This window comes from Microcaecilia unicolor, chromosome 9 (genome assembly GCF_901765095.1).
Source record: "Microcaecilia unicolor chromosome 9, aMicUni1.1, whole genome shotgun sequence".
NCBI classification, from domain to species: domain Eukaryota; kingdom Metazoa; phylum Chordata; class Amphibia; order Gymnophiona; family Siphonopidae; genus Microcaecilia; species Microcaecilia unicolor.
In genome coordinates, this window is record NC_044039.1 from 15,522,686 (window position 1) to 15,534,800 (window position 12,115).

Consider the following 12,115-nt stretch of genomic DNA (forward strand, 5'->3'; position numbering starts at 1 on the left):
TTTTTTGTTGTTGTAGTTTGTGATAATTACAGAGAGAAAATCAGGAAAGATACTGCACCTGGATATGGCTCAAAATTCACTGTGCCAGCTGCTGGAGTCTCAGTTTCTGTGATGGATGAATGTGGTTTCCCAGATAAAACCTCTAAACTGGCTATCAGATCTAAATTTGATCCTGGCATTGGCTGCTTTTGCACTGCAGGTAGAACCTTGGGAGTCCACTGTCAAAACACACACATCATAATATGATTAATCATGAAAGGTCTTCATTGTAATTACTGTTGACATTCAACTTGCCATCACAGATGGTGCAGTCCATATACAACAGACAGATCAACTAAGAAATCCAAAAGGACCTTCAGTCTTTAGGAACTTCAAAGGAATTCAATAAAGCAAACCTCAGCTAGGATAAAGCCAGACTAGATCATCTTTTTGAGGTCCAGAATGGAGGAAAGTCCTTTTCGACTGAGGTCCTGTGGACCAGGTGTGCTAAGTTTTTTTCTCATGGACGCAAAGGAGGAGATTCTATATATGGTGCCCAAACAAATCGGTGCTAAAATCAGTGCCTAGATGTAGACGCCAATTTATAGAATATACTTAGTTGATATTTCAGCGCCTAAACCTATGCACATCCATTTATACCAAGGAAAATGTGGTGTAAATCTCGGTGATTAGATTTAGGCGCACTGGGCCATTTTATTTATTTATTTATTTATTTATTGCATTTGTACCCCACATTTTCCCACCTATTTGCAGGCTCAATGTGGCTTACATTGTATCGTCAAGGCGTTTGCCCAGTCGGTTGATAAAAGATACAAGGTTGTATAGTGATCGTATGAATTATAGGTGGAGGATTGCAAGGGATGAAGATTGTGTGTTGTCCTGTTCGATCATAGTCATGCTGTGTTGGTAGGTGAAGAGGGTTACGTGGGGTCGTTGGGGTAGGCCTTTTTGAAGAGGTTGGTTTTTAGTGATTTCCTGAAGTTCAAGTGGCCGTGGATTGTTTGTATCTGACAAAATGTCCTTTCAAACATTTACATGTAACTTTATCTCTTTATTTTATGCAACCTCAGTTATTCCAGTTCTATGGCTGGTGTGACCTGCAGGTACATAAATCTTAGGTGTGTCAATGCCAGTTTATGTTACTATTCTATAATGGAATTTGGCTGCCCAGATGCCATCCTAGAACAGGCTCTCACAAGACCACATCAGGACACCTAAATGGGGGAGCCCCCACTTATGCAATTGCCCCCATGTGATCACTTGTTGTGAAATCTTATGTCATGTATTAAAAATTCCCTCTTACATTTCTCAACAGATTACAGGCAAAAGCCTTTGGGCCAATATTTAGTGAGGCTTATTTAGGGAGGTGAGGCTCCTTTGTAGATAAGTCCCATTGACCAGGTCATACACAGATTTTCCGCGCAGCTGGGCAGACCACCTGGCCACTATCTGCGCAGATCTAGAGAGATCTGGGAGTGGAATCTGGAAGGAGCTGAGAGATACCTATTAACCAGTGGCACAGGCAGAAGATTTTAACAGGGGCTGCGCCCCCCCCCCCCCCCCCCCCCAGTACTTTAAAATCACCTCTGCTCTGCTCTAGTTTTCATCCAGGCAGCAGCAGCAGTACTCATAGGCTGCTTGCGGCCTGCACCGGGACTTTCTCTCTGAATTGTCTTGCCCTTCACAAAACAGGAAGTGACATCAGAAAGGGCAAAGAAGGCTGGAGGGAGATGATATTAAGGCACGGGCGGGAGGGGATGGTCTGATAGGGGTAGGGTTACCATATGTCCGGATATACCCGGACATGTCCTCTTTTTGAGGACATGTCCGGGCAACCGGGCAGGTTTTGGCAATCTGCCCGTTTGTCCGGATTTCTGGACAAACGGGCAGGCTGGTGGGCGGGCCGTCCTATAGGATTTACCCGAACAAACGGGCAGATTGCTAGCCTCCCCTCCCCTTACTTACTAGTGCCCTGGTGGTCTAGTGACCTCTTCCATCTTCGGGGCAGGAAAGAGCCCCCTCTTTCCTGCCCGGAGCGCTGCCCTGCATGTATCCTTCCTGTTGCTGATCTCGGCACCGATTCAAAATGGCCGCCAAGAGTGGACGTGACCTCGCGAGACTTCAACTCTCGGCGGCCCTTTTGAATCGGCGCCGAGATCAGCAACAGGATGGATGCATGCAGGGCAGCGCTCCGGGCAGGAAAGAGGGGGCTCTTTCCTGCCCCAAAGAGGTCACTAGACCACCAGGGCAGTAGTAAGGTAAAGGGAAGGGGTGACGGGGTGTGTGGCAGGGGGGAGGGGAAAATGTGACGGGACAGAGTGAGGGTGTGAAAGGGGGTGGGGCGGGTGTGTGGTGGGACGGGGCATGTGTCCTCCTTTTGGGGGGACAAAATATAGTAACCCTAGATAGGGGGTGCGTATGCAACACACGCTGCTGGAATTTATACTTCACTGCCGTTAACAATAATACTCAGACTGCCAGCCAGGTAATTCCTGAATAAAGTTAGGCAGGCAAAAAGACTATCCTAACTTTACCTGGTTACCTAGCCAAGAACTGGTATGAATATCATCAGTTACTGGCAAGGTAGTGAGTGCCACTTATGTTGCACTCAAATATTCATCGCTGGCTGCTATTGAGATGCCAGCATTAAATACCCAGGCATAAAAACTCACAGCGGCCAGTATTCAAACAAATTATGTCTGCTGCAGATTAAATATTGACCCTCTTCTGTTCTACCGAGGCCTCTTCTTCATGTCAGATGTGACTGGTGTGTCTTACCGCTATGTTGAGTTATTGTGTTTGTGCATGGTTTATGGATGTAGTTTCATAAACCACATAGGATGGTTTGTTGTCAGTATTGTGGCCAATGAACAAAATAAATAAATAACCCCTTGCTTGTCTGAGAGGGGAGTGCTGCTGGCCAGGGTGCACGAAAACTTCCCTCACACCTTTTTATCAAAGAGGGTTGATAAATCAGATCTAGTCTCCTCTTTGAAAATGTTTGTGACACCAGCAGAAAACAGATATATATATACCTTGAAAGGAACGCAGCAGACCACTTTGTCCTCAGCATGTTGCAACTGGACGAATCGCTCCCAAGTGAACCAAATATCGTGAACAACCAGTTTCCACAACAAGTCAAGCACCTAGGGATACATCATACACTGAATCATGAGTCATAAGATAATCACTATATTCACTGATACAGAAACAGCTGGAATTCTAACTATAAAGTCTATGGAGTTGGTATTATGTCATAACCAAACTCTGTAAGCCACTTTGAGCCTACAAATAGGTGGGAAAAGGTGGGATACAAATGCAATAAATAAATATACATACATGGTCCGGTTTTCTCTGAGCAATGCATCTGCAGTCAATGTTGGCATATTTGACAATGATTCCTTGTTTTTTTACTTCTTCCACAAACGTTTGCACTTGTTGGAACATTTGCGATTTACTCAGTTTTTCGAAACTCTTCATATTCTGTAGCGTTTTCCCCATTAAGCCTATCCAAGGGAAGGTAAATGCAGAAATCTTTCATTAAACCAAGAACCTTATGGCTGTTTAGAACAGTACAGATATTTAATTGAATCATGCTTTTGTTCTGGTTTTTTTTTTTAATTGTAGTGTAGACATTGACTTGATAAGGAACTGCCCACCAACAAAAGTGATGTCTGTTTTATCCATTGTTTCAACAAGGCAAGTGATTCCCATATCAGACACTTGAAATTTCAACCAAATGTGTTTGGGATTTTTTCCTTAGACCAAACACATGCAAATAAATCTCATGGCTATTCATCGTGGACATCCCGCAGATCAGAACTGTCTTGAGATCCTCCAGGATAAAATTTGGGAAATGTGGCTGTGATGTTTTTATTATTTTATTATTAATTTGGATTTTGCTCACACCCTTTTCAGTAGTAGCTCAGATACACTGGTTATTTCTCTGTCCCTGGAAGGCTCACAATCTAATTTTGCACCTGAAGCAATGGAGGGTTAAGTGACTTGAAAAGATCACAAGGAGCAGCAGTGGGATTTGAACCAGTCACCTCTAGATGTCAAGACTGGTGCACTAACAACTAGGCCACTCCTCCACTAGCAACATTCTGTGTAGAATCTCAAATAGTAGCAACATTCCATGTTTCACTGCACTAACCACTAGGCTACTCCTCCACTAGTAACATTCCATATAGAAGCCTGCTCTTGCAGATCAGCAATGCGGCCGCGCAGGCTTCTGTTTCTGTGATTCTGACGTCCTGCACATACGTGCAGGACGTCAGACTCACAGAAACAGAAGCCTGCACGGCCGCATTGCTGATCTGCAAGGGCAGGCTTCTACATGGAATGTTGCTAGTGGAATAGCAACATTAACATTCCATGTAGAATCTCCTATAGTAGCAACATTCCATGTAGAATCTCAAGGTGAGTTACATTCAGGTACTCTGGATATTTCTCTGTCCCAGGAGGGCTCACAGTCTAAGTTTGTACCTGAGGCAATGGAGGGTTGAGTGACTTGCCCAAGATCACAAGGAGCAGCAGTGGGATTTGAACCAGTCACCTCTAGATGTCAAGACTGGTGCACTAACAACTAGGCCACTCCTCCGTGCCTCTTATGCATTTTGACTACGTGCCACTATGGAAGATCTGCTGTGGACTGAAAAAGTAGAAGTTATAGAGGCTCATTTTCAAAGTTCCATAGATTACGATGGGCCTCATTTTCGAAACAGAAAGACATCCAAAAAGTGTCATAATTAAAAACCTGGCTCTTTTTCAAAGACTACGGCAAGGCTAATTGATTAGGACCCCAATGATAACCAGTTTCTTTTTCTTTAATTGTTGATGTTTCCCTCAGTCTGTCTCACTTTACTTTGTTGTATGATTGATTTTACTGTCCTGTCACAAAATTGTAGTTCCTGTCCTCCTTTCTTTTATTTTAAGCTTTTTTTTTTTTTTTAGTTTGGACACTACTCTGCTCTGCTCACCAGTTAGAGCGTTATAGTAAAATTAATGAATCTATAAATTATAAAGCAGCATTTGGGAAGTCGGCCCATCCCCTTTATCATTTTTGTCGCCCTTCTCTGCGCCTTTTCTAATTCCACTATATCTCTGTATTTTGTAGAGCTGCATTGGCTAGCTCTAGAAGCAAGGATTTTGTTTAAAGTTTCGTGTGTACTGTATAGGATCATAAATGGTGAACGCCCAGAGCATTTATTACATCAGTTCTTGTTCACGACTTTTATTAGGCCCAGTGATTAATGTACCAAAATGGGTGACCATAAAATTGGTAATAACCACGCTATAAAGAATCTGTAGAATACACAATCACCAATCACACAAACTTTTTTCTACAACGTTATTCTGTGTCTTACGGGATGTCATCTATCTTATCAATAACAAAAAGTGGTGAAAAAAGACTTCAGAGCAATCTGGAGACACACCTACCAAAAGCAGTTTTGTCATTTTTGTTATATTTTTTAAAGTAAGAGTGGAGTTTTGTAATAATTAATGATTAGTGATTATGAGGAACCTCCTATGTTGATGAAGGCTTGACCTTACTAGTAGGTGTGTCTCCAGTTTACTTTGAAGTCTTCTTTCTCCACTTTTTCTTATTGATAAGATAGATGCAGTGGTGTACCAAGGGGGGGGGGGTGGTGGGGGCAGTCCGCCCCGGGTGCACGCCGCTGGGGGGGTGCTGCGGCGCGCGCCTGCTCCGAGTTCGCTAAACTTCTTTGCTCGTTCGCTGCAGCTCCCTCTGCCCCGGAACAGGTTACTTCCTGTTCCGGGGTAGAGGGAGCTGTAGCGAACGAGCAAAGAAGTTTAGCAAACTCGGAACAGGCGCGCGCCGCAGCACCCCCCCCCCCCCCCCAGCGGCGTGCACCCGGGGGGAGGGTGTCATTTCGCTGGAGGGGGGAAGGTGTAATTTAGTGGGGGGGGGGGGGCGCATCGGCGTTTCCGCCCTGGGTGCCATCCAGGCAAGGAACACCACTGGATAGATGACATCCCTTAAGGTACAGAATAACATTGTAGAATTTTATTTTGTGTGTGATTGGTGACCATAAACGTGCCCATTTAATCAGCAGTTAAATGTACTTATACAGCCTGTGTATGCATTCACTTTCTTAGTGTTTGAAGTGTTCCTGAGAATAGGGTTGGGAAGGGGTTTACATTTATGAGTAATACATCTACTATAATAAAACTCACCCTCAAAGTTCTGAGGACACTGACGTCAGTGAAGCCAAGCCCTGACTTCCTTCAAAAAGGTTCGAAGGTTCGTGGTGGTGAAGCCACCAAAATCGCTCCGGGCCCCGCCCTCGAGGGCGGAGCAATGGCAGAACAACGAAGGGGTTGGCAGGGAGGGAGGCAGGGAGGCGGGGGGGGGGGGGTGGGAAATCGCTCCGGGCCCTGCCCTCGCGTCAAACATTATGACATTGGGGGCCGAGCAATGGCAGAACAACGCAGTGGTTGGCCAGGGAGGGAGGGGGGGTGTTGGCGACGAAAACCTTGCTAGCACCCGTTTCAATTGCTCTGAAACGGGCCTCTTTTACTAGTTTATTATATTACACTGTATTTCTATACCACTAATATCATAAAGTTCAAAGCAGTTTACAAAACTAAAATGAGTAACCAATTCATACACTTGGGAATCACTTTGAAAGAAACGTCTTACAAAGCACTCTCTTCAAATTTTTCTTAAATAAAGAGAAATTAGACAAAATCTTAAAAGATGGCTGCAATTCTTTCCAAATTCTGGGAGTCTAATAAGCAAGCAATTTCTCACATAGTTTAAATCTTTTAACGCCTCTTGAAATAGAAAAAGCAAAGGGACAATTATGGAATACTCTTCTGGGTCAAATAAAAGTCGTGAACAAGAAATGATGTAATAAATGCTCTGGGCGTTCACCATTTATGATCCTATACAGTGCAACATGAAAATTTAAACAAAATCCTTGCTTCTACAGGTAGCCAAAGTAGCTCTACAAAATACAGGGAAATTTTATCATATTTCTGCAAGGAAAAAGGCATGACTCAATCCCTCCAGTAGACACCTTTTCAAGGCTTGTTCGTAAACAAAAAGGGACCAAGTAAAGTCGGGCAAATGCTCGTCAGGGCCGCCCTTCTTTTTTCCATTATCAGCCGAGGACGGCCATCTCTTAACCACGCCCCCGCCCCGCCTTCGGTACACTGCCGACACGCCCCCTTGAACTTTGGCCGGCCCTGCGACGAAAAGCAGTTGAAGCCGGCCAAAATCGGCTTTCGATTATAGCGATTTGGCCGGCCTTAGGAGAAGGCCAGCCATCTCCCGATTTGTGTCGGAAGATGGCCGCCCTTCTCCTTCGAAAATAAGCAGGAGTGTAAATGTCAACACCTAAATTATGCGTGGACCAGGTGAATTCTATAACCACGCACATAGCTGTTAGAAATGCCCATGGCCACACCCTCTTTTCAACTTTGTGACTCAGAATTTATGCATCACATTATAGAATGCACTTGAACAGTTCTGTGTGTAAATTCTAATTAATGCCAATTAGTGTTAATAATTGCTTGTTAAGATGCAATTATCAGCGCTGATTGGCTTGTTAACTAATTAAATTGTATGTGCAAATCCAGAATATGATTGGATCTGCATGCACAACTTAAGTTACACCATATAGAATCCGGGGACAGTACTTATCGCACCTTAGTAAAAGGGCCCTATTATGATAATTACAAATAAAATTAGTTAAATATTTTGGCTACAAAGAGAGCTGCTAAAAGACCTCCAAAAATGCATAAGAAATAAATAGGGAGAACATAATTTCCCTTTTTTTTTTTAAACTTCAATGTCCTTGACAACACAGAAAGCAATACTATAAATCCAACATCTCATTATGTAAGGTAGTTTATTCTTTCACCTTGAAAAGACAGGTAGCATTTTATTCTCAAGAACAAAATTCAAAACGTTATTGGTCTAGTTGACAAAAATTGAATTGAATCCCAGTGGGAACGTGTGATAAACCACAGTGTCTGCCCTTACATGAGGAGGCCACCAGAGGGCGCTCTCCCACTGAAAACTGGGAAAATGCCCATTTTGGTCACTAGAGGGAGCTCCGGGGGTCTAGATGAGTATTGGCATGTATGGGCCAGTAGAGGGAGCTCCAGAGAGATAGCTGGGGGAGTGAGAAGCGACTTCTAGGCCAGATCTTTCTGGAACCACAGGGGCGAGGTCTCAAGAGGTGGGAAGGTTTATTGGACACCTCATAAATAGCTTCCTCTCAGTAAAGGAGAGAGTTTTGCCCGAGGGAGAGGAGATGGGAGCCTGGAGACCGGATGCCTGAACTGTGTGTTCAAAGGACTGTGTGTCCCAAGTACGGGCAAGGTAAAGCAGGCTGCAAGGCCTGGGGTTAGCAGTCCCCGAAATATTGAGGTTGGAACTGGGCAAAGTTTAAAGTGAACAAACAGCCGTGGGGTGGAGGATAGGACCGTAAGGTTAATGTGAGTAAAGAAGGTCCTATCCAGGGGTGGAGGCTGTTATACCCTGAGACCCAGGTGTCCCACAGTAAATGGTCTCAGGGGGGTGAATTTGCAGTAAAGAATAATAGCTGGAAAGCCAGGTTCCCACTAGACTGGAGCATAGTTCCAATAAACTGAATTTACATGTAATCAGCTTAATTTGCATATTTCTGTGAGCAAAGGGATCCGCGCTATCTTCCAGAGGAGGGTGACCAGGGGGCCCACCAGAAGAACTAGTAAGGTGGGTCGGTTACCAGGAGATACAGCGGGGGAGGCCGGGCCAGGACTGAAGGTTAATGAAGAGGTCACCCTGAGGGAAAGGAGAGGACCAAACATAGAGGCCCAAGTCAACGGACACACAGAGAAGTCTGGTTTCATGGTGGTTCCCTGAAGCAAAGCGCTGGTGAGGCTAGGTAGGAGCCACTAGAGAGCCACTGCACACCAGAGAGCACTCCTGCGGGCTTACAAACGGGAACATTTTATGCGAATTTTGAATCTCTCTTGTTTGAAAGCATAACTTTCAAGATTCTGGTGAAAATGGCCAAACTGACCTAACAAAACACACAGTGAAAAATCGGAGAAAGCATTTACATTCTCTTCATTAAAGCACAGCTATCTAGGACTTAACCCTAACTCAGTGGTGTTCCTAGGGGAGGGGGCGGTGGGTGCGGTCCGCCCCGGGCGCACGCCGCTGGGGGGGGTGGGTGCCCCGCGCGCGCCTGTCCTCCATTGTTCTATGCTTCTTCTCTGCCCCGGAACAGGTTACTTCCTGTTCCGGGGCAGAGAAGAAGCATGGAACAACGGAGGACAGACACGCGCGGCACCTCCCCCCAGCGGCGTGCACCCAGGGGGGGGGTTCCCTCGCGGGGGGTGTCCTCTCTACGGGGGGGGGGGGGGTCCGCACTGCATCCGGGGGGGGGGCGGGGCGCATCGGCGATCCGCCCCGGGTGTCAGCCCCCCTAGGAACGCCACTGCCCTAGCTACTACCTGCTGTTTCTAGAGAGTTTTTTTTTTAACACTGTTTTGTTTTGACTACAGCTGCTTTTTTCTGGCCCCCTAGAAGCTTCTGCCCTAGGCGATTGTCTAGTCTTGCCTAATGATTGTTCCAGCCCTGACCCTGCACAAAATTTATCAAATTGAACTTGTTTCATTTGCTATTACTCCGAAAATCACCTGCAGAAACGCCGCGAACGGTGCTTCACTGAATGACACTCCAGATGCAGTTAATTTTCACCTCATCTGCATCCATAAAGTGAATTGAGTTTACAGGGACTTCCGTGCCAACTCTGCCTTTCGTTATGAAAATGGATAGAAGTGTTAGTGATATTTTTTGGAACACTGTCCCTGGCTTCCAGGCTAATTTTATCCTGATCCATCCTAACATTACCTTTTTTACAGGGCTTGGGAACTTCATGCCGGAGGCACTAAGGGGTCCTTTTACAAAGGCGCTCTGAAAAATGGCTTGCGGTAGTGTAAGTGTAGGTTTCAGGCGCACTGTTAAAAAGGCCTCTTTTTTTTTTTTGGCCGAAAATGGACGTGTGGCAAAATCAAAATTGCCTCGCGTCCATTTTGGGTCTGAGACCTTACCATCAGTCATAGACCTAGCGGTAAAAAAAATCGAGCGGTAATGATCCGCATGTGTCCATTAGGCTTGCCAGAAAATAAAAGATATTTTTCAGATGCGTGTAGCGGAAGCGTGCCAAAATTGAAATTGCTGCAAGGGCCATGCAGTAACCAGGCGGTAACTCCAATTTGGTGCATATTTTATTTTTGTTACATTTGTACCCTGTGCTTTCCCACTCATGGCAGGCTCAATGTGGCTTATGTATTGTATACAGATACTTATTTGTACCTGGGGCAATGGAGGGTTAAGTGACTTGCCGAGAGTCACAAGGAGCTGCCTGTGCCTGAAGTGGGAATTGAACTCAGTTCCTCAGGACCAAAGTCCACCACCCTAACCACTAGGCCACTGATGTGCGTAGGTGCCTATGTGGCTTAGTAAAAAGGGGCCTAAGAGTCCAATCTACTAAAACAAAGTACGTTTTTCTGCTTACCGCATGTTAGGAGCAAAAATTAAAATGTGGTAAGTCTGTCTGGTAAACGTGGGGAGAGTTGGCTCTTCTTAAACAACGGAGGAGACGTATTGATGGATAAGTCTTTATTGCAAAGTATCAAAGTCGATTTTGATACTTTGCAATAAAGACTCTTATCCATCAATACGTCTCCTCCATTGTTTGAGAAGAGCCAACTCTCCCTACTTTTTGTCTTCTGTGACCTTCCGTACACCTCCACCTTTGCGTGGTTTTTTTTCTTGGTAAATGTGGGGAGCATGGCCAACATCTGCCTTGATTCACCACACAGAGGAGTTAACATTATAAGACCCTGAAGAGACTTTATTTTGAATATTGTGTACAATTCTGGAGACCTCACCTTCAAAAAGATATAAACAGGGTGGAGTCGGTCCAGAGGGCTGCTACTAAAATGGTCAGTGGTCTTCATCTTAAAGCGTATGATGAACCCACTGACCACCATTAAAGATCTCAATATACTGTATATATACTTTGGAAGAAAGGCTGGAGAGAGGAGATATGATAGAAACATTTAAATACTTATGTGGCACAAATGAACAGGAGGAGAGTCTCTTTCAATTGAAAGGAAGCTCTGGAATGAGGGGCATAGGATGAGGGTGAAAGGGGATAGACTCGGAAGTAACCTGAGGAAATACTTCTGCATGGAAAGGGTGGTGAATTCGTGGAACAGCCTCCTGGTGCAAGGTTGCCAGATGGGCAGTTTTCCCGCCCAATTGCCGCTGCGGGAAATTTCTGACTGCTGTGGGTTGCGGTTTTTTGGGCTGCTTTTTTTTTGCCGGGGGTTTTTTTTCTCTGCCGGCTGCAGTTTTTCGCCCCGCGGGGGCGTGGTTAGTGACGTTGGGGGGGGGGGGGGTTAGTGACGTTGGGGGAGTAGTTAATGAAGTCAGAGGCGTGGCTGGTGACATCAGGGGTGGGGCTGGTGACAGTGGGGGTGGAGCTGATGATGGCGGGGGTGGAGCTGATGATGGCAGGGGCGGGGTTGATGACGGCGGGGGCAGGGTTGATGACGGCAGGGGCGGGGTGTGAAATTTTGGGTGGGTTTTGGAACTGGTTAATTGGCAACACTGTCCTGGTGGAAGTGGTGGAGATGAAAACAGTATCTGAATTCAAGAGAGCTTGGGACAAGTCCGTAGGATCTCTAAGGGACTGATAAGGAGAGTAGATGGCATGGATAGGCAGACTGGATAGGTCATATGGTCTTTACATGCCCACATATTTCTATGTTTCTATGATTAATTCTAGAGAAGGGTGGCTCCATCTTGGTGGTCCGCTAACAAGGTAGTGAGCTTCTTCTAAGGACAGATGCCTGGACAAGTGTCCTTATGGAATACTAGTGTAACCTGGCACAGTGTGCCAAAAAGATAAGTGTGATCATTAGAGGCCGACCAAATTTTGGTTTTGGTTACAGTGTTGAAATCAGCCCAAAATCCGTTTTCTTCCCAGTTTCAGTTTTGGCCAAAAGATTATTTAAATTTTTGTTCATGTGTTTTCGGTGGATGCCGATAATTTGTGCTTTGTCCCATTTGTCTCTCTCC

General features: G+C 45.4%; 1 protein-coding gene across 1 annotated transcript in view; it reads left to right on the plus strand.

The window, feature by feature from the left end:
- Positions 1 to 5,968: 5,968 nt before the first annotated feature.
- LOC115477839 (methyltransferase-like protein 25) overlaps positions 5,969 to 12,115 on the plus strand; it is a 272,956-nt gene continuing 266,809 nt past the window's right edge. Inside the window, exon 1 of the mRNA XM_030214940.1 lies at positions 5,969 to 6,008. Coding sequence (XP_030070800.1) covers positions 5,994 to 6,008 — 15 coding nt within the window. The 5' untranslated portion in view covers positions 5,969 to 5,993. The remainder of the gene's footprint in view (positions 6,009 to 12,115) is intronic.